This window comes from Hyperolius riggenbachi, chromosome 9 (assembly GCF_040937935.1).
Source record: "Hyperolius riggenbachi isolate aHypRig1 chromosome 9, aHypRig1.pri, whole genome shotgun sequence".
Taxonomy (NCBI): domain Eukaryota; kingdom Metazoa; phylum Chordata; class Amphibia; order Anura; family Hyperoliidae; genus Hyperolius; species Hyperolius riggenbachi.
The window spans coordinates 35,355,715-35,382,714 of record NC_090654.1 but is presented as its reverse complement, the minus strand read 5'-3'; the positions used below and the strand labels follow the sequence as shown (position 1 = coordinate 35,382,714).

At 48.7% G+C, this 27,000-nt stretch overlaps 2 protein-coding genes across 3 annotated transcripts in view; one reads left to right on the top strand and one right to left on the bottom strand.

Moving 5' to 3' along the window:
- LOC137532218 (zona pellucida sperm-binding protein 3-like) overlaps nucleotides 1–27,000 on the bottom strand; it is a 60,241-nt gene that overhangs the window by 21,965 nt on the left and 11,276 nt on the right. The window contains exon 1 of one of the 2 annotated variants that reach the window (XM_068252469.1): nucleotides 7,472–7,633. The exons of the other annotated variant lie outside the window; for it this stretch is intronic. The gene's annotated coding sequence lies outside the window, so the exon portion shown is untranslated. Of the gene's footprint in view, nucleotides 1–7,471; nucleotides 7,634–27,000 lie in introns of those variants that run through there. 2 annotated transcript variants of the gene reach the window in all.
- MRPL9 (mitochondrial ribosomal protein L9) overlaps nucleotides 7,655–27,000 on the top strand; it is a 24,332-nt gene continuing 4,986 nt past the window's right edge. Inside the window, exons 1-6 of the mRNA XM_068252471.1 lie at nucleotides 7,655–7,802; nucleotides 10,105–10,264; nucleotides 13,316–13,440; nucleotides 13,528–13,578; nucleotides 16,517–16,618; nucleotides 19,504–19,587. Coding sequence (XP_068108572.1) covers nucleotides 7,740–7,802; nucleotides 10,105–10,264; nucleotides 13,316–13,440; nucleotides 13,528–13,578; nucleotides 16,517–16,618; nucleotides 19,504–19,587 — 585 coding nt within the window. The 5' untranslated portion in view covers nucleotides 7,655–7,739. The remainder of the gene's footprint in view (nucleotides 7,803–10,104; nucleotides 10,265–13,315; nucleotides 13,441–13,527; nucleotides 13,579–16,516; nucleotides 16,619–19,503; nucleotides 19,588–27,000) is intronic.

The following is a 27,000-nucleotide window of genomic DNA, read 5'->3' as shown; positions in this document are numbered from 1 at the left end:
GTCTTAAAGATAAGACCACCAATAAAGTCAGTCTTCCCCAAGTGGGACCTACCCCTGGTACTAAATTACTTGTCAGGGGCTGCTTTCGAACCGCTACAGGAATTGTAGCGGTTCGAAAGCAGCCCCTGACAAGTAATTTAGTACCAGGGGTAGGTCCCACTTGGGGAAGACTGACTTTATTGGTGGTCTTATCTTTAAGACTGCCGTAATAAACGGTTTAATCAACGGGTGGAAGGCCCATCTATTATCGGTAAGGGCTGATATGGCCGAGATCTGCACCTTTAGAGCGTTGTAGCTCAGGCCCTTATCCAACCCGGTCTGGAGAAAGTCTAGTACGTGCTGAGTTTCAGGTCTCAGCGGGTCGACTGACTTGCTGGCTGCAAACTCTGTAAATTTGTCCCAAACTCTGTGGTAAGTTGAGTTGGTCGTTCTCTTTCTTGACTGAAGCAAAGTGTTTATAACTCCATCCGAGCATCCTAATCTCTTAAGCTTCCCCCTCTCAACTTCCACGCCGTCAAGTTTAGTCGACTCGGGTTGGGATGTAAGATGGGTCCCTGCGATATTATATCCCTCCTGCATGGAAGTGGAAACGGTTCTGCTACTGACATCCTCAAGAGTAGAGGGTACCATGGGCGTCTTGGCCAGTTGGGTATGACCGCTAGCAGCATGACTGATTCCGAGGTCAATCGTACTAGTAGCTTTTGAATGATTGGGAACGGCGGAAAGACGTACGCCGTCATAAATTCCCATGGAGCCGACAAAGCATCCACCGCCTCTGCCTGATAGCACGGAACTCTGGCAAGGAATCTCCTGCACTTGTTGTTCTTGTTGGATGCCATCAAGTCCAACTCCGGAAACCCCCATAGATGACATATAGGCCTCGATTCATAAAAGTGCTGTCGAGCGGGGAAACACCGCTGTCGGTATTTCCGCCTTCAGGGTGGTAATTCATAAAAATGTAGCTAGATGTGACAGGCGTGCGGAGATATTCCGCTGTAGGCAGGCGTTAGGCTGTCGGGAGACATGCGGAAACAGGTGAAGCAGGCGGAATCCCTCCGTGCGGTGTTCTCTCTGCAGCTGCTTCGGAGGTCTGTCCCATTCACTGCACTGTATTCCGCACGCTTCTCGCCACATCAGAGGTAGCGGTAATACCCGTCCGCATACCGCTACCTCTAATCTTTATGAATTGACTACTTGTTACTTTTGCTATGATAATCACCGCGCAAGGCGGTGATTTATCACTCTGCTCGCGAAAGTCGGCTTTTCATGCGGAAAAAGCCTTTATGAATAAAGATTCTGCTGTGTGGTCGGTAAAGTGTGCCGTTTTCAGCATTCCCGCATGCGGGAATGCTTTATGAATCGAGGCCATAGTCTCGAACACCTCATGGTTCAGTGACCATTCGTCGTTGCTTAGGCTCGTACAACTGAGGAAGTCCGCTTCTGTATTCTGGGCTCCTGGAATATATATCGCTCTCAGCGATTTCAGGTGCTTCTCCGCAAATTGGAAAATGTGGCTGGTCACAGTCAAGAGAGGAAGACTGCGGGTGCCCCCCTGCCTCTGTATATAGGAGACAGCCGTCTTGTTGTCTATCCTCAGTAATACATTCTTGTCCTTGATCTGGGGAAGAAAGGTGTGTAGGGCATGCAGCACTTCTGAAAGTTCTAGAAAGTTTGCATGTCTTACAGTAGTTGTGGAATCCCAGCTCCCTTGAGCCGTTTGATCGCCACACAAGGCTCCCCAACCTCTTAGACTCGCATCGGTCGTTATCGTCACTGGCGTCTGCCCCCGGAGAGGAACATGTGCTCTGATGTTGTCGCCTTCTAACCACCAGGCTAGGCTCTTCCTCATCCGAGAGAATATAGTAATTGGTTGATCTAACCTCCACCTGTTCCACTGGTTCAGGAACCCATACTGAAACCCTCTGATGTGCCAGTGTGCCCACGGCAGCATAGGTATGGTGGAGGAGAGCGTTCCCAGCAGCCTGAGGCATTGTCTTGCTGTTGCTCTTGAAGAAACTGCCACGTCGAGAACTCTCTGGCGAATTATCGGAATCTTCTCCTCTGGAAGAGAAACCGAATTGCGGTCTGTCCGAAACCGTGCCCCCATAAAAATCAGATCTTGGACTGGTTCCAACTGGCTCTTGTCCACGTTGACTATCCATCCAAAGTGTTCCAGAGTTTGCAGTAAAAGGGCTCTGTGGGACAGAATAGTGTTCCTGTTGCCAGATAGGAGTAGTATGTCGTCGAGATAATGATGAAGGCGAAGGCCCTGGAGATGTAGCATCGCCACTAATGACACTAAGATCTTCGAGAATGTCCTCGGAGTCGTTGAGATCCCGAACGGGAGATATACAAACTGATAGTGTTGTTCTGCCACTGCAAACCTCAGATACTTTTGTAGGTTCTGCTGTATGGGGATGTGGAAATACGCGTCCTCGAGATCGACCGATAACATCCAGTCGTCCGTGATCACTGCTTGCATGATGGACTGCAGCGACTCCACCCTGAAACTCTTGAGGTCGATATGCTTGTTTAGTCTTCTCAAGTCGAGTACCGGACGCCACTTTCCCGACTTCTTCTGTACGAAGAAGAGCGGGGAATAAAACCCCTTTCCTCTTTCTCGTAAAGGAACCTGTAAGATGGCCTGTTTCTGGATCAATTCCTTCAAATAAGAATGTAAGATGTCCTGCTTCATGGGACACTGAGGAATTCTCGTGGGAGTAAAGTTGTCCCTTGGTCTTGTCTTGAAAGTCCAGAAATGTCCCGTCGATATTGTTCTGTTCACCCAGGGAGATGGAATGTTCTTCCGCCAAACTTCTGAAAATGTTGACAGTCTCGCTCCCACCGGGACTTCCTGGACTGGCGCACCGTCAAAAAGGCTTCTGCTGGGTACCTGTCGCCGTCTTCTGTTTTGTGACCTTATGCAAAGCGGACTGAGAACTCTGCCAGTTCTTGCGAAACGATTTTCCCGGCCGATATGATTTGGCATTCTTGAATCTACTCTGTTGAGGGTTCTGGGCCGTATTAGGCTTTTTAACTCGTCGTTCCTGGGGCAACAACCCCGATTTTCCCCCAGTCACTCTACTGATCGCTGTATCCATCTTCTCTCCAAAGACAGCCCTGCCATTGTAAGGGATTTTACACCACAGCTGTCGGGAGTTGGAATCCGCCGACCATGATCTGAGCCAAAGCGCTCTCTTCGCTGTGACTGAATGGACCATTGAACGAGCCGAGCACCTCAATACATCAAAGGCTGCTTCGCCCACAAAGTCCCCTGATATCTTCAGGTCCTCTAATGCGGCGATGATCGACTCCTTGTCCATGTCTGCATTCACTGCATCCTCCATGTTTTCCGCCCATGTTCTTATCGCCTTCCCCACCGCCATGAGGGCTATCGCTGGTTTGCATGCACCCCCCGAGGATACATAAATCTTCTTAAGATCTAGATCTGCCTTCCTATGTAAAGGGTCTATGAAGGAAACAGAGTCCTCCAGCAGTAGGGTCATATGTCTCGCCAAGCGGATGACCGACGCGTCCATGACTGGTGCGTTATCAAATGGTCTCGCATCCTCCTCCGATAGAGGATATAGTTTCATTAAACGATTCGCTATGGAAGGTTTCTTCTCTAGTTTTTCCCACTCTTCCTTCACGATCTCATCAACCTCCACCATGAGAGGGAATGTGTTCTTCGATTTATCCAGATGACCATAGTATCTGCGTTTTTCAGGCGTTTCTTCCACCATCTCCTCCTGAGCCCAATCGATAGCCTCTCTTACTGCCTTCACAAAAGGCTGAACTAACGAGAAGTCGAATCCCACGCTGATACTATCCAGCTCCTGCCCGGCCGCTGCCGAGGTAGAAGGTGTTGCCTCTGAGGATTGTGCTGGAGCCGAAGTGAGATTCGCCACATACGAGTCCATTGACTCCTGAACCGCTCTCTTTATCATGGCTGACACATCCACTGACGCTTGTCTGGATCCCCCGGCCATCTCATCGAAACAAGACGAGCATACTCTCTTGCCCGGCATTACTGCGTCTCCGCATGCCCAACATCCTGAACTTGGTTGAGAAGGCATCGAGGAGGAGTGGCCTTGTGATGAAGTATCGTTTCTTCTGCGATCAGAGGAACGCCTTCTTGGAGAGCGTGATCTTTCCCGTGACCTTGATCTTCTTTTAGACGATCTTTTCTTCGACTTCTTATGTCGAGATCTTCTGGGGCTGAAAAGATAGTCAATTTATGACTATTAGTCATTTAAAAACTCCCATTGACAGACCCACACTTACCTGAACCCCCTTACCTATCAATGTGTCGCTGGTCTGTTCTGGGCGCACGGGTGTCCATACTCGCCAGCAGAAAGCTCCGCTGTAAAGGACAGAAAAGATCAGAAACTAAAGCGCAGCAGTATCCATACTGCACACAGATGCTACCTGCTGCAGAGAGAAGAAACGTGATTTCCACCTACCAGTTCACGCAGTACAGTCCTAGGAAGGGTTAGGAAGCAGTCAGCCACACTACCGTCCGGAACGCAGGCTGCCTGGGACCTTAATCCGCAGCCCACGCAGGACGCCTATGCGACGTAAATAGAGCGCCCCGTGCGCTCCCTCTGCTTCCGGCACGCCCCCTCCAGCCGATTGGTCCACGGAACTGCCCATCCGGGTCCCGGAACGCATGAGCCAGAAGGGAAGAGAGGCGCACAGAGAACGCCCCGACCAGAGGCTCCAGCTAACCCCGCCCCCAGACGGTGGAACACACAGAGCGGAAGACGCCGCGAAGGAAGAGAAGGAAGTGGACACCGGCCAGGAGACTTCATTGAAGTCATGTGCGTGAGTATGGGCACAGCAGCATTTAGCCACCTGAATCCCCCATAGTCACAACGCAGCCATGAACCGCTCACCCCCCCAAGACCAGCAGAACGGGGGGTGTCTCCATTGCCCAGATTTACAAGGCGCACAGGAGACCTTCACACAGGGGGAGGGAAACTGTGTGGATGCCACATGATGGGGCAGGCAAGGGGAAAAAAGAAAAAATCTAGGCAGAAAACTGCCCGCACGTCCATGAGGTGAGGACCAGAGAAAAAAGCAGGGTTCTCTGCAGGCAAAAGCTACTTAAATAATCATTCGTCCAATGGGGTTGTGGGGGCGGGGCCACTACCCAATGTGCTGCCATGGAGGCATAAGGAAAATGTGTTTGCTTGACTCTAAACTTTATTCCCATCCTTTAATTGATATATTACTAATTTTAAAGGGTTAAAGTGAAAGAAAATGAACCAGGATAGAAAGGACCAGTGTGGTTTGAATTATAAAACATATTTTTCTCATGAAATCTTTATTATTATTATTTAGTATTTATATAGCGCCAACATCTTACGCATCGCTGTACAGAGTATATATAGGGTATGATTCATAAAAGAGCTGTCGGTAAGGAGAATCAATGCGGGAAAACACCGCTGCTGGTATTTTAGAGTTCTGGGTGGACATTCATAAAAAAGTGTTCAGGTGCGATAGCACTGTGGAGATTCCCCGAACTAGGCTTGCGGAGACACAGGAAGCTGCCGAGTTGATACATTTCTCCGTGTTCCGCATGACTGCAGCTGCCTGGGAGGTCTGTGTGTCTCCATTAACTTTACATTGTTATCGCCACATCAGAGGGGGCGGTATTTCCCGTCCTCATACCGCTTGCGGTAATCTTTATGAATTACCATTTTATTACATTTTTAACGAAAATCCCTGCACAAGGCGGTGATTTATCACTCTGCTCGGTAGTGTCAGCTTTTCATGCGGAAAGAGGCTTTATGAATGCCGAACTTGCTAAGTGTTCGGTAAAGTCAGCTGTTTTAAGCATTTCCGCATGCGGAAATGCTTTATGAATGATAGCCATAGTCTTGTCACTAACTGTCCCTCAAAGGAGCTCATAATCTAGTCCCTACCATAGTCATATGTTTATATTGTAGTCTAGGGCCAATTTGGGGGGGGGGGGGGGGGGAGCCAATTAACTTATCTGTATGTTCTTGGGATGTGGGAGGTAACCGGAGTGCCCGGAGGAAACCCGCACAGACACAGGGAGAACATACAAACTCCTTGCAGATGTTGACCTGGCTGGGATTTGTACCGGGGACCCAGCGATGCAAGTCGAAAGCGCTAACCACTACGCCATCGTGCGGCCCTTTTTCGTATGCGGGACTAGGGGTATAGCAGGGGCATGGCTTAAGTGTCCCTCTTTCTCATCTCAAAAAGTTGGGAGGTATGCGACCTGTGCACGTACTAATATCACTACATGCACTGGTGCCACGTGGTACAGGCTCTCGTGGTGAGAATTGGAAAAGACGCCGGTTAACGGAGAAGGCGAGTATTTGCGCCGGCCAGGGAACCATTGGCATAGCTCCCAACTGTCCCTTTTTTGGAGGGACAGTCCCTCTTTCGGAACCCCGTCTCTAGGTCCCTCTTTCCTCCTCATTTGTCCCTCTTTCAGTATGTACAGATCTATGTAAATATATGTATTTTTCTACCGTAAAATGTGTTTAGTTGACTCTAAACTTTATTCTCATCCTTTAAATTGATATATTTCTTATTTTCAAATATTAATGTGAAGGAAAATAAACCAGGATATAAAGGACGTGAGTGGTGTGAATTATAAAATATAATATTTTTCTTATTAAATCTTTATCGAATGCATGGCTAGGGGTGTGATGGTGGCGTGATCAGGGGTGTGGCAGGGGTGTGGCTTAAGTGTCCCTCTTTCTCATCTCAAAAAGTTGGGAGGTATGCATTGGTTCTCGGGAAATAAAACGCTGTTATCAAAATGATCGATTGGGTTGCCATGTTATGCTGGGTACACACGATGAGATTTCCCGTTCGATTCCCGGATCGATTCGATTAAATCAAACATGTTCGATTGGATTTCGATCGTTTTTTCTGTCGATTTTGCATACCTATCATGAAAAAATCGATCGAAATCCAATCGAACATGTTTGATTTAATCGAATCGATCCGGGAATCGAACGGGAAATCTCATCGTGTGTACCCAGCATTACGCCATCAATATCTGCCCCCCGGAGGTACTTATCCGTTAGCCGGGCGCATCCGGCAGGTGGCGACAAAACTCCACCAGAGTTACATCTTTCCCTACTATCCATGTCGGCCTGGAGGGGGAATAGTAATTAGCGCCACCTGCCGGATGCGCCCGCCTGCCGGATTTGATCATTATTATTGAAATGGCAGGATGTCGAAGCCAAAGATCAAGTAATGTATGGGCCACCACCCTAATGCTAGGTACGCACCATTCAATTTCCGGCAGATCGACAGGTCGAAACAATTATTTCCGCCATGTCCAGTCAGCTCCTAATTGATAAGTGGGTTTATTTCCCGATCACTACTGCACAAAATCGATCATATTATCAATTGAGAGCTGATCGGATATGTCAGAAATAATTGTTCCGCCCCATTGATCTGCTGGGATATGAATGGTGTGTACCTAGCATTAGTGTCGTTTGCTAGTGGAATTTATCTACACCGGGTACAACTCGGTTGCAGAAAACGGAATAGGGGAGGAGATCTAGATTTCGTTGTGTTAGGCTCCGCTATGATGGCTGCCAGGGCCCTGCGCTTCAGACACTTCCGGTGTGATGACAGCTTGTGCTCTAGTGACAGCTCCTGAGAAGCTTGTGCTGTAACTAATCACGTGACAGGAGGGCGGAGCGGTGGAGAGGAGCACGCTGTGTCCTTCAGCGGAAAGAACGAAGATGCTGCAGAATGTCGCCCGTCAGCTACTGAGCCTGACTGGGATTCGGGTCACCCCCTGCCGTGTGAGGGAGAAACTGCCTCCCCCCCTCCCTATGTGCCATCCTCTGACTGCGCTGTTCTGCCCCCAGCTGTACTGCAACTAACTACTTCCCCCCCTAGCTATACTGTCACGGACTCCTCCCCCCCAGCCGTACTGCCACTGCCTGCCTGCCCTCCCCCCAGCTGTACTGCCACTGACAGCCTCCCCCCAGCTGTACTGCCACTGACTGCCTCCCCCCCAGCTGTACTGCCGCCCACTGGCTGCCTCCCCCCCAGCTGTACTGCCACTGGCTGCCTCCCCCCAGCTGTACTGCCACTGGCTGCCTCCCCCCAGCTGTACTGCCACTGGCTGCCTCCCCCCAGCTGTACTGCCACTGGCTGCCTCCCCCCAGCTGTACTGCCACTGACTCCCTCCCTACCACCCATCCTTGACCCACTGACTGCCTCACCCAGCTGTGCCCCTGTTCCAACATTTCAGCATACCCGACAACATAGCATACAATTACTACTGAGCATGTGCAAAGTCATGCAGGTCTTAAATTAACTCCATAATACCCATCGGCAGCATTACCCCCCACTGATTACCTCTAGCTGTACTGCCACTGACTACTGTGCCACTGACTGCCTCCCAACTACCCATCCTTCTCCCACTGACTGCTTCTGCCCCCAGCTGTGCCCCCACTGATTACCTCCAGCTGTATTGCCACTGACTGCCAAGCAACCACCTATCCTTGTCTCACTGCCTGCCTCCCCCCAGATGTACCCCCACTGCCTGCCTTCCCAACACCCATTGTTGCCCCACTGATTGCCCTCTCTAGCTGTACTGCTACTGACTACCTCCCCACCACCCATCCTTGTTCCACTGACTTCTTCCTGGCTGTGCCCCCAATGACTACCCTCCCACTGCTGAATCCCATTTCCTGAGTGTCTCTTCTTTCCACACACTGTTGAGCTGTGTGCTCAGCAAGCAGTTACCAGGCAGAAGTAAGCAGTTATCATGCAGCAACAAGCCGTTATAAGGCAGCAGTGAGCAGTTGAGAGAGTTTGAGAGGCATTTCACTGCCTATCAACAGTTTGTGGAAAGGAGGCCTTACAGCTACTCCCTCCCACCTGCCCCTTCACTTTCTGTCCTTTGCTTGCTTGCTTGCTTGCTGTATTCCCCAGTGACAGGCTTTGCCCAGTTGCCCCTGTGGAAACGCTGGCCCTGACAGGAATTGGTGTGTGCAAAACTGGAACTTTGCATTGGGCTAAATGGATTCAGAAGCTAATGTTTCACTCAGAACTTCATTCATTATTCACTCACTTAGGCCTCCTTTCCACGGACTGTTGATAGGCAGTGAAATGCCTCTAAAACTCTCTCAACTGCTCAATGCTGCCTGGTAACTGCTAGTTGCTGCATGATAACTGCTTACTGCTGCCTGGTACATGCTTGCTGAGCACACAGCTCAACAGTCCGTGGAAAGGAGGCCTCAGGCCTTTTTCCACGGACTGTTGATAGGCAGTGAAATGCCTCTCAAACACTCACAACTGCTCACTGCTGCCTGGTAACTGCTCACTGCTGCCTGGTATCTGCTCACTGCTGCCTGGTATCTGCTCACTGCTGCCTGGTATCTGCTCACTGCTGCCTGGTATAACTGCTTGCTGAGCATACTGTTCAACAGTCCGTGGAAACTCTTTCCACGAACTGTTGAGCTGTGTGCTCAGCAAGCAGTTACCAGGCAGTAGTGAGCAGATACTAGGCAGCAGTGAGCAGTTGTGAGTGTTTGAGAGGCATTTCACTGCCTATCAACTGTCCATGGAAAAGAGGCCTAATGAAGCTGATCCATCCTATGCAAAGTTCTAGTTCAGTGATGGTTAACCTTGGCACTCCAGCTGTGGTGGAACTACAAGTCCCATGAGGCATTGCAATACTCTGACAGCTCTAAGCAAAACTCAGGGAGGCAGAGGCATGGTGGAATTTGTAGTTTTGTCACAGCTGGAGTGCCAAGGTTAGCCATCACTTTTCTAACTCAACCTCCTCTAATTCTGATTCCTTTAGATCAAAATCTTATGGGAAAGTTGAATTAAAAGCCTGTGTAATGACCTTTCCTGTAGAGATAAACACTGAGATGCAAATGATTCTGACTTGCATGCAAATTTAATTGAGTGTATGAACGCTTAGATCTGGGCTTAGTGACTGAACGTCTTGATCGTTTTGGCTGAATGCCAAGCTGTGTACAGCGTGCAAATCAGCATTCTTTGCATCTGATTGACCATCTGTTTTCTTCATGTAGCTGTTTGGCCTGGGTTAATGTTGGTGTACTGTTCCCCTTTCTTGTCTTGCAGGGCACTGTGATTGTAGAGCGCTGGTACAATGTCCCACTGCCAAAGGAGGGGAAAGAGCCATACTTAAACCCCCGGCGTCACAGCATTTACCGTGTGGTGGAGGACACCAAGCATGGCAAGAAGGACAAGATGGAGCTAATCCTCACTCAGTCAATAAGACGTAAGTGTCTATAGAGCAGTGGTGGGCTTTAAGGGACTCGGAGCTGAAAAATCAAAATTTTATACATACCTGGGGCTTCCTCCAGCCCCATCCGCTCCGGTCGCTCTCACGCCGCCGTCCTCAGCTGCCCGCAGCTTCAGGAACCCGGTCCCGCCCCTTACATCACTCGCGGCCAGCTACGCAGGAGAAGTGCGCCCTCTACGTATCTCACAAGCGTCTGCTGGAGAGATGCGCAAACAGCGCACTGTTAGACTGGCTCGACTGACTGAAGTGGCGGGACCCGGTTCCTGAAGCTGCGGGCAGCGGAGGACGGCGGCGTGGGAGTGATCGGAGCGGATGGGGCTGGAGGAAGCCCCAGGTATGTATAAAATCTTTTTAATTTTTCAGCTCTGGTACACTGTAAAGGTCCACTATCCTGAAACATTGTAACATTTAAAGGATACCCGAAGTGACATGATGAGATAGACATGTGTATGTACAGTGCTTAGCACACAAATAACTATGCTGTGTTCCTTTTTTTTTTCTTTCTCTGTCTGAAAGAGTTAAATATCAGGTATGTAAGTGGCTGACTCAGTCCTGACTCAGACAGGAAGTGACTACAGTGTGACCCTCTCTGATAAGAAATTCCAACTATAAAACACTTTCCTAGCAGAAAATGACTTCTGAGAGCAAAAAAGACATAAAAGGGGGAATTTCTTATCAGTGAGGACTGAGTCAGCCACTTACATACCTGATATTTAACTCTTTCAGACAGAGAAAAAAAAAAAAAAAAGGAACATGGCATAGTTATCTGTGTGCTAGGCACTGTACATACACTTGACTATCTCATCATGTCGCATGTCACTTCGTGTATCCTTTAAAATACATGTCAACAAATCTAGATAAGAAGTACGATTCTTTCAGAGTAAAATTAACTATAAATTACTTTCCTCTAATGTTGTCACTTACAGTAGTTGGTAGAATTCTGGCAGAACTGGCAGGTTTTTGACTAGTCAATCTTTTCATGGGGGATTCTCAGTATTTCATTTATTCTTTACAAAAGCACTCCCTGGAAAGGATCTATGCAAAGATGCAGGCCACTCCCCCTACCTGTCTGCTCAATATTCTGTCATTTGGACTGAGCAACTGCCATTCACTAAGTGCTTTTGAAAATAAAGAAAACCCTGAGAATTCCCCATGAAGAGATGTGCTTAGTCCAAATCTGGACAGATTTCTACTACCTACTGTAAGTGACAGCAACATAGAAGAAAAGTAATTTGTAGCAAATTTACTCTGGTAGTACATTTATGTATTTTCATGTATTTTTAATGTTATAATTTTTTTTACAAAAGTTGTCCTTTAAAGTGTATCTGCGGTAGATGCTAACAAAAATATATACTATGAAGATGGAAGGTTCTGGATTCTCCAGAGGTCTCCAGTGTTCTTATTGCCCCAACTGTTACTGCATGTGGACCCGGGAGTATATCTGACTAGAGCTTGTCAAATATGTTCTCGTGGCCGCGCTCCCTGCTGTGTACGAGTGCGGCTGCACTGCGCCTGCGCAATAATCCGGTGCCTCTCTTCCATGAGCAACTCAGTGCTACAGTGCAGGCTTAGCTATACTCGCATGGGTACAGCACCGCCACGCTCATGTAAAAAGAGGAGCCGTGGTCACAAACTTCCGGGCGGCGGCGGTGTTCTCTTCCGGGCGGCGGCGGTGTTCTCTTCCGGGCGGCGGCGGTGTTCTCTTCCGGGCGGCGGCGGTGTTCTCTTCCGGGCGGCGGCGGTGTTCTCTTCCGGGCGGAGGCGGTGTTCTCTTCCGGGCGGCGGCGGTGTTCTCTTCCGGGCGGCGGCGGTGTTCTCTTCCGGGCGGCGGCGGTGTTCTCTTCCGGGCGGCGGCGGTGTTCTCTTCCGGGCGGCGGCGGTGTTCTCTTCCGGGCGGCGGCGGTGTTCTCTTCCGGGCGGCGGCGGTGTTCTCTTCCGGGCGGCGGCGGTGTTCTCTTCCGGGCGGCGGCGGTGTTCTCTTCCGGGCGGCGGCGGTGTTCTCTTCCAGGCTGCGGTCTCTTCCAGGCAGTGGCGGTGGTCTCTTCCGGGCGGTGTTCTCTTCCAGGCGGCGGCGGTGTTTTCTTCCGGGCGGCGGCGGTGTTCTCTTCCGGGCAGCGGTCTCTTCCAGGCAGTGGCGGTGGTCTCTTCTGGGCGGTGGTCTCTTCCGGGCAGCGGCAGTGATCTCTAGGACACAGGAAGCTTCTAAGAGATCCGGAGAGTTCCCTCTTTGTAAGGAAGTATCTCTTTTTTTTGTTGTTGTTAGCATCTGCCTTGGGTTCTCTTTAAAGCCCACTTGAAGCAAGATGAATATGTAGGCTGACCTGTTTATTTGCCTTTTAACCAATGCCAGTTGCCTGGCAGTCCTGCTGCCTCTCTGCCTCCTAATATATTTAGCCATAGACCCTGAACTAGCATGCACATCAAGTGCTCTGAATGGATTAGCTCCATGCTTGTTTACAGTATGTCATTCATTCAATTTTGCAGCTAGCTGTAAAGATCAGCAGGACGCCAGGGAACTGCTATTGTTTAAATGACAAATCCGAGAAGACTAAAAATAAAAAAATCCTCTTACCTGGAGTTTCCTACAGCCCCTGCCAGCCATCCTGGGCCCTTGACGCAGCTCCACTACCTGCTGGTGGCCCGGGGTTCCCTCCGGCACGAGATGCCCACTGTGCCTGCGGCTCTCAGAGTTGCGCTGACGTCATCCGGACTGCACTGCGCAGGCGCAGTAGTTTTGCGTCTGTGTAGTACAGCCCAGATGACGTCAGCTTGTCTCAATGAGCCGCACACTGGAATGCAGTAAGATGCTGACTTGCTGAGGTCAGCATCTGCACCAGAGGGGATCGGGAGCTGCAGTTAGGGGACAGGATGGCTACCAGGGGCTGAGGTAAGTGGATTTTTTATTTTTAGTGTGCTTGGACCTTTCCTTTAAAAGGAAATGTATATGGCAGTCTCCATATCACTCTCCCTTCAGGTTTCTTTAATGGCTAAGCGCTGACTAAGCAATGTTCTACTAAATCTTCCCAGAGCTGGGCAGCCGTGGTGACCTGGTACAGGTGGAGAAAGCAATGGGCCGGAATAAGCTCCTCCCACAAGGATTGGCAGTGTACCCCTCTCCAGAGAACAAGCTGATGTTTGAAGAGGAGAGGAAGGTGAGTATGATGGAGGAGTTGGGAGGCAGCGTGGATCTGTGTGTACCATTCTATCTCACTCACTCTGCCTTTTATTACTTCCACCAGAGGCTACAAACATCACCAGGGGAACGCCAGCAGACCTGGACCGGGGAAATGGTAATTCTATTTATACACTTACTAATGGGTGCTCTGTCACCAGGAGGAAATGTCTTCCTGTTTATGCAACATTTATTGTTCACAGTATTTTCATATTTTTTTAAAAGGACAACTGCAACGAGAGGGATATGGAGGCTGCCATATTTATTTCCTTTTAAACAATACCAGTTGCCTGGCTGTCCTGCTAATCCTCTGCCTCTTATACTTTTAGCCATACACAATGAACAAGCATGCGGCAGATCAGTTGTTTCTGACATTATTGTCATATATTATTGATCTGACATATATTATTGTCAGAGCTGACAAGATTAGCTGCATGCTTGTTTCTGGTGTGATTCAAACCCAACTGCTGCCAAATAGAACAGCAGGAGTGCCAGGGAACTGGTATTGTTTAAAAGAAAATAAATATGGCAGCCTCCATATTCTGTTCACTACTATTGTCATTTAAAGTACTCCTGAAGTGGACAATGTGAATTAAGCCCACAGTGTCTTCCAGATCCTCCCCCCCCCCCCCCCCCATTTGCCATCCATTTTAGCAGTTTCAAAAAACTTAATTCGTTTGATAACCGCTTTGCATTTTTACCTCTGCCGGCTAATCTTGTTTGGCTGCCTAATGCTGCCATGCAGGGCGGGTGGCAGGGAACGGTTATAGTTGCCTCTTCTGGGCGGCTGGATCAAGATCTTCGCTTCCTCCACCAGCGGCTCTGAGTTTCCAACGTGTCTTTTGGGTCCCGATCACATGCTATGACGTGATGGGATGCAGGGGTTGGTGTCAGGTGGTGAACCCCTCCCTCTTCCACCACTGAGTGGCGCTGTAACGCTGACACCAACATTATGTGGTTAGAACCCAGAAGACATGTCAGGATAACATTGCCGCCGCGTAGGAGGAGAGAAGAAGCCGATCCAGCCGTCCGGATAGGTACCTGTAAAAGCTCCCTGCCGCCCGCTCTGCAAATCCTGCCTGTCCTCTGCACTCTTCCCCAGCGGAAGAAAAATATGGCCCTGCAGCCATATAAAGTTTTACTTTATTTGGCTGCTAAAAGGTTAATAGTTGAGTAACACCCTTAGTGGATGAATCCGGAGGAAGTGCTCATGACATGCATGTGTGAGTTGAGAACCGCATATGCCTAGTAAAAGGAAGCACTAGTGCACAGAAGAAAGAAAAAAAAATGTTTGAGCGCTTTCTTGCACATGCGCATTTCTGAATTGCTGGTTCTCTGCATGGGTGAACACCTGGGGAGGAGGGTAGGTGCCTTGGAACAGGAGGGACTCCAGAGAACGAGCAGTCATAGGATAGTCATGGGTAAGCGTACGTGTGTCCCTCTTTTTCTTTTTTTTACTTTCTGCACACGTCCGGTTCTGAAGTCAGGTGCCAACTTACTGTAGAACCCAGGTTCTCCTAGGCTAAAATAAATAATCAAACGATGTTTCCTAGGTGGTGTGGTTTTTGGGCGCAGGGGGCATTTACTTTAGGGGGGTGCTTTCTAGCCCCACCCTGTCTATAAATGTGCCTTTATCTTGCTTCAGTGGCCTCAATTCACAATGCATTACTGCATTTGGAAATGCAAATATCAACCCGGGCCACCAGGTGTGGGCGGAGCTGCGGCGAGGTACATGTCAGCTGCCAGGGGCTGATGGAAGCTCCAGGTAAGAAGTACTTCTTCTCTTTAAACTTCCCTTTAAAAGACAACTGAAGTGAGAGGGATATGGAGGCTGCCATATTTATTTTCTTTTGAACAATGCAAGTTGCCTGACTATCCTGCTGAACCTCCAAATACTTTTATCCATAGACCTGGAATAAGCATGCAGCAGATCAGGTGTTTCTGACATTATTGTCGGATCTGACAAGATTAGCTGCATGCTTGTTTCTGGTGTTTTTCAGACACTACTGCAGTTAAATAGATCAGCAGGGCTGTCGGGAAACTGTTATTGCTTAAAAGGAAATAAATATGGCAGCCCCCTTGTTCTTCTCACGCCAATTCTCCTTTAAAGTGTACCTAAGATGAAACAAACAAAATTCATACATACCAATAATAATAATCTGAACATTTTATATAGCGCTTTTCTCCTGTCGGACTCAAAGCGCTCAAGAGCTGCAACGACTGGGACGCGCTCAAGAGGCCACCCTGCAGTGTTAGGGAGTCTTGCCTTGAACTCCGTACTGAATAGGTACTTGACCTAGCCAGGATTCGAACCCTGGTCTCTCATGTCAAAGGCAGAGCCCTTAACCAGTACTCTATTCAGCCACTATACCTGGGGCCTCCACAGCCCCTTTGGGCCAGATCGCTCCACTGCCGTCCTCTTCCGCCTCCTGCACCGACCATAAGGGCTCACGGTTACTTGGGTAAGTCGGCTCAGGCGTAGTGCGGCTGTGCGTGCTTCTGTGACCAGGAAAGTTCTACAGGTGCAGAACGCTGTTGTAACACATGCGTGGCAATGCATGCGCCGTAAGCCCAGGCTCTCAAAGTTTCTGGGAGCCCTTACAAAGGACCCAGGAGGTTGAAATTGGCAGGGGAGCGATCTGGCTTAAGGGGGCTGGAGGAAGCCCCAGATATGTATGAATATTTTTTCATCTCAGGTTCCCTTTAAGGGCCCTTTTCCCATTTGCGAAGTGATGCAAATACGGCTACCTCGCCGCATCGCATCTCCCGATGTGGAAGTGAATGGAGGAGACGGGACTTGGATACAGGCGGATGCGGCCGTGCTTGCTGCTGATTCTCGGATCGCTCCGCATAACCAGCGTGCAATGGAAACTGTTCCATTGCCGAGCAATGCGGCTATGTAGCTGCATCGCCTGTAGTGGAAACAGGCCCTTGGTCTATCCTGTCTGCAGCCATATTGAAGTTGGTATCAGCACAGGCAGCCTTTAGACTTTTGACACTGATTCTCCGGCGATGCTGCTGCTGTGCCCGATCTGACCATCCAGCTTCTTCCACAGACTGTGGAGTTCCTGAAGAATACCCGCGCAGAGATCAGGATGAGAGAAGACTTCGATTGGACGTTGACCAAAGAAATTGTCTGCCGCCAATTACTAAGAAACGTAAGAGATGACCTCCTTGGCGTTAGATTTGTGATGTTCATTTTTGGTGCTACTGTGATGCTTAGCAATGCCCTGCTCTCCCTATCTGTTTTGGTAGTTTAAAGTGGACTTGCACAGAACAGAATGAAAACATGCAGAAATGCACCCTGTATATAGAGTTTAGTCTAATTCGCCCTCATCTGTGACTAAATCCAAGTGTAATTTGACCTGTCAGCTGGCTGCCTCGATTAACAAAGGATGTTAACCCTATGTCTACTTCCTGCTTTTATTGAAGCAAAGCAGACAAACTGGAGGTGGAGGTGCGTGATCAGGTAGGAGACACAAGGAGGAGGACCCTGCCCGAAGGCTTACAATCTAGAGGGAGAGGTAGGGACACAAAGGGTAGGGGACCAAAGTTCAGCTGCAGGTTTAGAGCACTAGTGGGGGGGGGGGGGGGGGGCATTGTTGCTAATTGTCTGGGGGGCCACGCCCAGCGACGGGGGACAACACAGCACAGAGGGAAGCCTCAATAGGATCCTGAGGCTTCCCTCTCTTCAGGTAAGTATCTAATTTTGTACCCGAGCTTTAGCTCATCTACACTTTAAAGAGAAACTCCGACCAAGAATTGAACTTTATCCCAATAAGTAGCTGATACTCCCTTTTACATAAGAAATCTATTCCTTTTCACAAACAGACCATCACGGGGCGCTGTATGGCTGATATTGTGGTGAAACCCATCCCACAAAGAAATTCTGAGTACATACTCTTGGTAGTTTCCTGTCTGGGAACCTTGCTGCATTGTGGGAAATAGCTGTGTACACCTGCCAAAAAATGCAGCAGCTACATCACCTGCCAGCAGTAAAAATGTCACCATGTGATAAATGCAACAAACACAATTGCTAACTTCCAGTCAGAGCAATATCCTGCCTCTATCTGGCCAGCAGACGCTAGTCAGCCAATCAGGTGCACTGTCATACACCCTTTGCCTGCTGTACCATACCTAGCAGGAATTACATAGATTAGCATTCAGGTGGGAGGCCTCGGCCGGACGCAATCGCGAACTGCATCGTTTACAGGGACGCCCCATGCAGGCACATCCCACACACGGTCCCCTCCCCAACCACTCACCTGTCAACCGCATCCTAGAAGCTGCAAAAAATAAATTCATTTAATTTATTTTTTGCAGCTTCTAGGATGCAACGCAGTTCGCGATTGCGTCCGACCGAGGCCTCCCACCTGAATGCTAATCTATGTAATTCCTGCTAGGTATGGTACAGCAGGCAAAGGGTGTATGACAGTGCACCTGATTGGCTGACTAGCGTCTGCTGGCCAGATAGAGGCAGGATATTGCTCTGACTGGAAGTTAGCAATTGTGTTTGTTGCAGTTGGCATTCAGTTTAGAGGTGGTGGGGTGAGTTCCCTGGAGGTGAGAGGTCCAGGGCTTGCCCGCACTTCCCTCTAGGTGTCGCATGGTGGTTTGGGGGCCCCAGTAATTGAGAGAGACCTGGGGCCCCTGGGCTGTCATGTGGACCAGTGTTTGTGACCATGTGATAAATGTCAGAATGTAAATCAGGCATTTAAAAGATTTTACAATGGGCAAACACTGACTAAATCATTTATACATAATTATTGTAAAAATGAAGCACTTTTTTATTACATTATTTTCACTGGAGTTCCTCTTTAAGTGTTACATTGGTCATATCGTCTGATGTGTAACTAACCATTTCATTACTCACATACAGTAGATTCAAATTATTAAGGCTCAGTTGTGGACATATTGGGGTTGATTCACAAAGGTTACTTATTTTTCACCTTAACTGTAAAGGTGCCCATACATCTAGCGATTTTGTAGTACAATCGACCATTCGATTCGATCATTTTATCGAATCGAGAAGGAATCGAGAGAGTCGAGTGTGTTCCAGAATTCCTAATCGATGAAAATTGGCTGGTTTCATGTTAAATCAACCAGCTTAGCCAATTGAGCAGGATGCAAGATGTCAGTCGATCGCACAGGAATCGGCTACTGTTCACATATCATTCGATCGATTTTTGCATTCAGAGCATGGAGACACTACATTGGTCAGATCGATTAGTGAAGGTGAATCTCATAGGAATCGCTTGTAGCGTGTGGGTCACTAGTCGATCGACTTTTGATCAACTATACTGACGTAGATTCCCCAATAAAGTTGATTGCTTTGTTGATTGAATCAGAATCGCTAAATGTATGGCTACCTTTAGGAGTGCTAATGCTTGAGATAAATAAGGAGAGATAATTCATGAGATAAATAGATAAGGAGAGCTAAACCACGAGTTATGTCAAATAAGGAGAGCTAAACCATGGTTTGTTAGAGGAGAGGTAAATCCTGGGTTAAGTCATTTAAAGAGAACCAGAGACCACAAGAAAAAGATGTTATACATACCTGGGGCTTCCTCCAGCCCCATCAGCCTGGATTGCTCCCACGCCGCCTTTCTCCTCTGCCTCTGTCCGCCCATACCGGGTCCCGTCATTTCGGCCAGTCGACGCAAGCGCAGTGCACTCCCTCCGTACTGCGCAGGCGAATGCGTACAGAGCCGGAGGAAGCCCCTGTGCATGCGGAAGACTGGTCGCGTCCGGCGGAAGTGACGGGACCCGGTACCGGCGATAGAGGCAGCGGAGGACAGCGGTGTGGGAGCGATCCAGGCTTATGGGGCTGGAGGAAGCCAAAGGTATGTATAACATCTTTTTTCATTTTTTAGAGATCGTTCATCTCTGGTTCCCTTTAAGGAGAGATAAATTGTGAGTTAATAAATATGGTGAGATAATTTTAACAGAAAAGCTTTGTGAATCAGGCACGTAGTTTGCTAGTCATTCTATTCAGTGGACGCTGTTTTTGGTGACTGTACAGACGTCTCCCTTGTTTCTCCAGCTCGATTTGATGGTTCCTGTTGAAGCTCTAAAGATTCCAGATGAACCCATCTCCACCTTCGGGACATTTTGGTGTGAGGTCACGGTGAGTTTCTGTTTTCCGCTTATTGTGGGATCAGGAGTAGTAGAATTGAGCGGCAGGTGGACCTATACCAGGAGGCCGTATAAGTCATAGCTGAACTTGATCTAAACAATGCTGCTTCCCTGGCTGCATGCCTATTCTCTGCCTTGAATGCTTTCTAAGGGCTGGTTCATACTGCAATAGCTTTTTCTTAAAGGGGAACTGAAGAGAGAGGTATATGGAGGCTGTCATGTTTATTTCCTTTTAGACAATACCGGTTGCCTGGCAGCCCTGCTGATCCTCTGCCTCTAATACTATTAGCCATAGCCCCTGAACAAGCATGCAGCAGATCAGGTGTTTCAGTGGTTCAGACTTATAAGTCTGATCTGACAAGACTAGCTGCATGCTTGTTTCTGGTTTTAATCAGATACTACTGCAGAGAAATAGACCAGCAGGGCTGCCAGGCAACTGGTATTGATTAAAAGGAAATAAACATGACAGCCTCCATATACCTCTCTCTTCAGTTCCCCTTTAAAGGAATACGATCAATGCCCAAGTGTTCTAAAATGACAATGTACAAATAATGTCTAAGTAGCTGTATAAACATTTTCCTACTTTTCATGTTAAATATCATAGGCAAAAGCTGTAATTTATTGAGGGTAGGATTTAGCTCTATTGGGACAAATCAATTGCAGAAGGGGTGTCTGCTTCAATGCACAGCCAGAGTTGCATATCAGACTACAGAAAGCAAATATCAAACATATCAAACTCTGAAAGCAAAAACAGTATGAAAAGCTGTGACAATTAGTTACATTTCTTCTGCTCTCTTCAGACACTTCAGTCAAAAACACAGGACACAGGAGCTGCAGCTGTTGGGAGCTTTCTCTCTGTCACACACAGAGTTACACATAGAGTTAACTGATCAAGTGTGAGGGGAATTTCCCCTCTCCTCATGGCTCAGTCTGCCCTCAGTTTTGGCATCAGTAAAGTTTGAAAGTATTTTGATAACAGTAAACAAAGAGGTTGCTACTAAAATGTATACACCAGTACTTAGCAGCACTTCCCAAACAATTCCTGTGTCAATTGAAAAAAATATGTGAATCGATCGTATTCCTTTAAAGTGAACCTCCGGACTAAAAATCTACTCAGCAGCACTGAAAAGGCTTGGTGTCTCTTTATCAGTTTCACAGCATCAGAACTTTGTTTTTCTTACCAAAGCATAATTTTTAGCTGCATTTTGAGCTAAGCTCCACCCATCAAAGAAAATGGTCGGGCGGTTTTTCCCTGATGCTATGCAAAGCATGATGGAATTTCCTATGTTGTTGCTCACGTTGCCTAGCAACTGGGAGGGGTGATCAGGACAGTTGGAACTGTGTCTCATGCTCCCTGTCACCTCCTTTCAACGAAAAAGATGGCTGCCATCATGAAATCAAACATTTGCCTGTTCTTTTAAAACAGGATGGGTAAGAGATTATATTACCTATCTATTTTAATTAACATAACTAATGTAACTTAATGACAGTATGTTTGTTTAGGCTGAAGTTCCTCTTTAAGCGCTTGTGATTTTAAAAGCTCATGCAAATGTAATGCTATGAGTTTGTTCTCACTTGAGAATGTTATTTTATAAAAATCCCCCATAGCATTGCCTTAGCAAGAGCTTTTCAAATCACCAGCGCTTAAAAAGCTCTTGCAGTGTTAACCAGCCCTAGAAGGGAATGGCTATCTCCAGATGTTTTGCTGTTGGAACATCTCTGCCCATCCAGCCCACCCATCTGGGTCTCTAGTGGTGTGACGCCGGCGCGGCTCTCTTGCAGTGTGAACCTGGCCTTAGTCATTAAGCCAGATTACACAGATCAGGTGTTTAGACTTCACACACATTAATTCCATGCTTGTTGCAGGGTTCTGGTGACTGCAACTACTGAACAGAGAGAGTCAGTCACTAACTTTCATGGATATTTCTCTTTCAAAATGTTTGAAGTTTCACATTGTACATATTACAGTGTAGACTGTATATATCGCTGGGGAGCCTGTCAAGACCTCAGTAAAACTAGATACGTGAATATAAACCCACCCCCAACTTTTTCCATAACCCCCTGGCAGTATGAATCTTTCTAGATTTTAGGGTCTAAAAGTGGTGCAATTTTTTGCATGCTTTTAGACCCTAAAACTGGGAAAAAAAATCATGCTGCTAGAGAGCCTGCAGCAGCCCAGCACATACTCACCTCCCTGGAATCCAGCGCTTCAATTCTCCCTCAGTCCTCCGGGTGGCGCTGTAACCCTGTAGTGAAATTGCCGTCCATCGTCATGACTACAAATGGCGATCTTACCCGAGGGTTTCAGAGACTCCGAGGACAGGAAGGAGAATGGTTGCTGGCATCTAGATCTCTGGGGAGGTGAGTGGAGACACCCGCAGCGCGCTAAGCTCTGCACAAGACTTCCATCGGTTACCATGAGTCACGCTCAGGGTTACCGCTCCTGGCTTGTTTTTTCCACCCAGAGCCTGACTCATGATAACCGCCAAGGAGGATAAAAGAAAAATTGGAAAACATGATTTACACGAGTATAAGCCGAGGATAGGAAATGCAGCAACATTTATGGTAAGGGGCACTTGCTCTGATTGGGACTTGGGAACATGCCGGGGGATAAGACAGGACCTATGTGTACTGCAAATACTGCTTCGGCGAGGTGGGATTACATGCCGGGGAATGGGACGAGTCAGCACACCCAATTACTTGAGTATTAGCCGAGGCCCCCACTTATAGGCCAATTTTTTTTTTTTATCACAAAAACTCTGCTTATACTCGAGTATATACAGTCATTTTTGAAGCGCCCTTATTAAATAAAACAATATAACCACTCTGGCCCACGTGGCGGTGATTGACAGCGCCGATCGCGCAGGCGCAGTACAGAGCGACCTCCAGGTCGCTCTGATGTCATCGCCGGGGACCGGGTCGGAGCTCCAGCAAACTGCTGCGGGCAGAGCTGCGGCGAGGGAGTTCCTGGGAGCTTGGGGCTGGAGGAAGCCCCCGGCACGTAGCGTTTATTTTATTAAAATTTGCCTGACAACTCCTTTAATGTGCAACATTCCAGGAGATCAGAGTGTCTTTCTCATTTAGAAAACATTGACCCTACGGCCCAAACATTTTGAGGAAAAATAGCTGTGGAAAGCATAGAAAAAGGAATGATGGAAAAGCTAGAATTTCGGAGAGCCTATCAGAGGCAGCCTGGGGATGTCCGTCTGTAATTGTACAATGGTGGGGCACTCGGGAAATTTGCCACAGGTCGGCGTCTTGTATCAGCCATTGCGGACTTTCTCCCAGGTGAGAAACGTGGGGTTTAGGCAATCCTTTCATACAAAGCTATACCTCAGGAGTGTCCAATAGGTCAATCGTGATCTACCGGTAGATCGTGACCGCCTATTTGGTAGATCGCGGCGCTTCGCCGCGTCCCATTACATTTTGCGGCTGGCAGCTGTCCCATCAAATTCTGCTGCCGGCCGCTGGCCAATAGGAAGCAGGGGAGGAGAGGGGAGGCGTGGCTGAAGAGGCCAGGGGCGGTCCTGCCATGCCGCGACGTCATGGCTGGGTGCGGCGCCAGGCACAACGCACGCACGCATGACTCACTCAATCACGCTGCCCGCTGGAGCGCTCCTTCAGCCGCCGACATGCGATGCCCTGCAGGTGAAAGAGGGGAGACCAGACACCGCCGCTGGAGCTGGAGGGAGCTTAGTGATTAAGCACCCATCCTTACCTACCTATGCTAAAGGGACCTGTACCCAGCTACCTATGCTAAAGGGACCTGTACCCAGCTACCTATGTTAAAGGGACCTGTACCCAGCTACCTATGCTAAAGGGACCTGTACCCAGCTACCTATGCTAAAGGGACCTGTACCCAGCTACCTATGCTAAAGGGACCTGTACCCAGCTACCTATGCTAAAGGGACCTGTACCCAGCTACCTATGCTAAAGGGACCTGTACCCAGCTACCTATGCTAAAGGGACCTGTACCCAGCTACCTATGCTAAAGGGACCTGTACCCAGCTACCTATGCTAAAAGGGACCTGTACCCAGCTACCTATGCTAAAGGGACCTGTACCCAGCTACCTATGCTAAAGGGACCTGTACCCAGCTACCTATGCTAAAGGGACCTGTACCCAGCTACCTATGCTAAAGGGACCTGTACCCAGCTACCTATGCTAAAGGGACCTGTACCCAGCTACCTATGCTAAAGGGACCTGTACCCAGCTACCTATGCTAAAGGGACCTGTACCCAGCTACCTATGCTAAAGGGACCTGTACCCAGCTACCTATGCTAAAGGGACCTGTACCCAGCTACCTATGCTAAAGGGTCCAATACACAACTGCCTATACTGGAGGCACTTGTACCTGGGGGCTGTTCATGACGGGGGGGGGGGGGGGGGGAGGGAATGTTGGTAGATCTCCTGGACTTGGCAGATTTGAAAGTAGCTCGCAAGCCGGAAAAGTGTGGGCACCCCTGCTATACCTGATTAAAAGTGTATTTGAATGAGGATATCGAGGGAGATGCCTTTATAAATGTGAGGATATCTTGCCTGAGAGATCCTCTTGATCAAGCTTCCATGTTTAGACAGACCAGTCATCATAGCCAGGGGTTTTGGAGTGTAACAACTTTTCACATATTGAATACCTTATATACTCTCGTATAAGCCTAATTTTTCAGCTAAAAAAATGTGCTGAAAAGTTACCCCCTTGACTTATATGCGTGTCAGTAGAGCAGAATGGGTGGGAGAGCAGGTTTTGTTACTGGCAGAGTAACTTAAAGTGAACCAGAGACGAAGCACCCTCATGTATTTTACGATTTATATCATTGGGAACACTAGAGAAAACGCCTACCCTGCTCTCTGTTTCATCCTTCACTGCTTGTTATCAGCCCTGATTAAATCCCCGACTGAGCTTTTAGTCTGGCTTTGCTTAGGAATTATTATAGTTGAGTCTGTCTTCTCTGATGTTTTTTCAACCCAAGCCTGCCCCCTTATAGCTCTGCTATAATGACTCAGCTATAATAATTCCTGAGCAAAGCCAGATTGAATGCTCAGTCAGGGTTTTTATCAGGGCTGATAACAAGCAGGTTGAGCAGTGATGGATAAAACCCAGACCAGGGTAAGTGTTTTCTCTAGTGTTCCCACTGATATATATGGTAAAATACATGAGGGTACTTAGTCTCTGGTTCAATTTTACGGATTGTGCACTTTTCCTGCTTTTGCCAGCTGGCTCCCTGCTGTGTCCGTGCTCCCCATCCCTTGCAAGATGGTGTGCAGAGTGTGCTGCTCATAACTACCTGTGTCCCCTGGCGAGCGGAGCGGGCAAGCAGCGTGTCAGCGGTGCGATGATCAGGGATTCTTCCTGTGTGGCAATTGCTGTGTCTCATATCTATGACACCATCTAGTGCAGGGGTCTTAAACTCGCGGCCCGCCGGCCATTTACGGCCCTCGATACAATATTTTGTGGCCCTCGCCGGCAAAAGCTTCCTTATAGTTCGCTTCAGTGCTCCCAAGTAATCCGCCGCTAAACGAGGGCTGCAGAGCCCTCAAATCGCCCGGGGGGCCGCCGGCATTTCCTGGAAGGGGCAGAGCTTTCAACTTCAGCTCTGCCCCTCCTGACGTCAATCGCGGCGCATCGCGGCCTCTGCCCGCCCCTCTCACGCTTCCTTCACAGAGCGGGGCGAGGAGAGGCGGCGATGCACCGCGATTGACGTCAGGAGGGGCAGAGCTGAAGCTGAAAGCTCTGCCCCTTCCAGGAAATGCCGGCGGATTGCCCCCCGGCGATTTGGGGGCTCTGCAGCCCTCGTTTTGCGGCGGGGACACGGCGGATTACTTGTAATGGGAGCACTGAAGCGAACTATAAGGTAAAATAGGCAAAATAGTTCGTTTCAGTGTGAATTTGATTTTGAAATAAAAATCAATGAAAGGGACGGTGGGGGTGGGGGGAGGTTTGGGTTTGGGCGGTATTTTGTGAAATCCTTTATGCGGCCCAGCCTCATCCTGACTTTGCCTCCTGCGGCCCCCAGGTAAATTGAGTTTGAGACCCCTGATCTAGTGGCATCTTGAGACACAGCTGTATCATCCTTGGGACACATCTGGCTATGGGGAGGAGGACTGGGGGCAGATAGGGCAACTGGGGAGAGGGGGCTTATATGCAAGTCAATCACTTTTTCCTGGTTTCTGAGCGAAAAGTGGGCACCTTGGCTTATACGCGGGTCACGTTATATGCGAGTATATACTGTAATTATATTGTTCAGATGTTAATCCCTGGGGCCCCAGAGTTTTGAGGATACTAATTAGAACCACAATTGCAAAAAAAAAATTGTAACCTTCAAAATGCATGTGTACTCGTACTTATAAAGGTGCCCTTTGACGGTACAATTTTTCCTTTTTCAATGTTTTGAAACACTTTTATGATCACATTTTTTAGTAAAATCTTTGCCGTTTGTGGTGCAAATCGATGTGATATGATTCTTTGGTCAATCGGAAAAGGAAAAATGATCGATCCGAAAATTTGATTTTATGATCAATTCTAAATGTAAAACCTTCTTAAATCATTCTGTTAATGCTATCAATCAATAATTGCCTTCCGATTAGTTACGATCGTTCAAATTGTGTCGAAAGATACAGTTAATGGGCACCTTAAAGAGACTCTGTAACAACAAAAACCTCCCCTGGGGGGTACTCACCTCGGGTGGGGGAAGCCTCCGGATCCTAATGAGGCTTCCCACGCCGTCCTCTGTCCCACGGGGGTCTCGCCGCAGCCCTCCGAACAGCCGGCGACTGTGCCGACTGTCAGTTCAATATTTACCTTTGCTGGCTCCAGCGGGGGCGCTGTGGCGACTTTCGGCACGGAAATACCCGATCTCCGTCGGGTCCGCTCTACTGCGCAGGGGCCGGAAACTTGCGCCTGCGCAGTAGAGCAGACCCGACGGCGATCGGGTATTTCCGCCTACTTCGGCGCAGAGAGGCATCAGAGCGCCTGCGCAGGAGCCAGGAAGGTAAATAATGACGTCACCGCTGCCCGGACTGCACGGAGGGCTACAGCGAGACCCCCGAGGGACGCAGGACGGCGTGGGAAGCCTCATTAGGATCCTGAGGCTTCCCCCACCCGAGGTGAGTACCCCCCAGGGGCCGTTTTGGCGTTACAGTTCCTCTTTAAAGAGAACCAGAGATGGGTTCTAAGAATCCTAATTGCACAAAGAGGCTGGGTCTGCATATAATGTCTAGCCTCTGTTGCTATACAGTTCACCCCACAGGCCCCCCTGCGCTCTGCTTGCACCCATAAATCATACGCCGGGCTAAGCGACACACAGCTTGTCGATAGCCGGCTTTTTGGTCTGTACTGTCAGTCTCGCCACTCCCCTGCCTCCTCTGTCGCCGATCCCATGGCAGCCTCCATATCCCTCTCTCTTCAG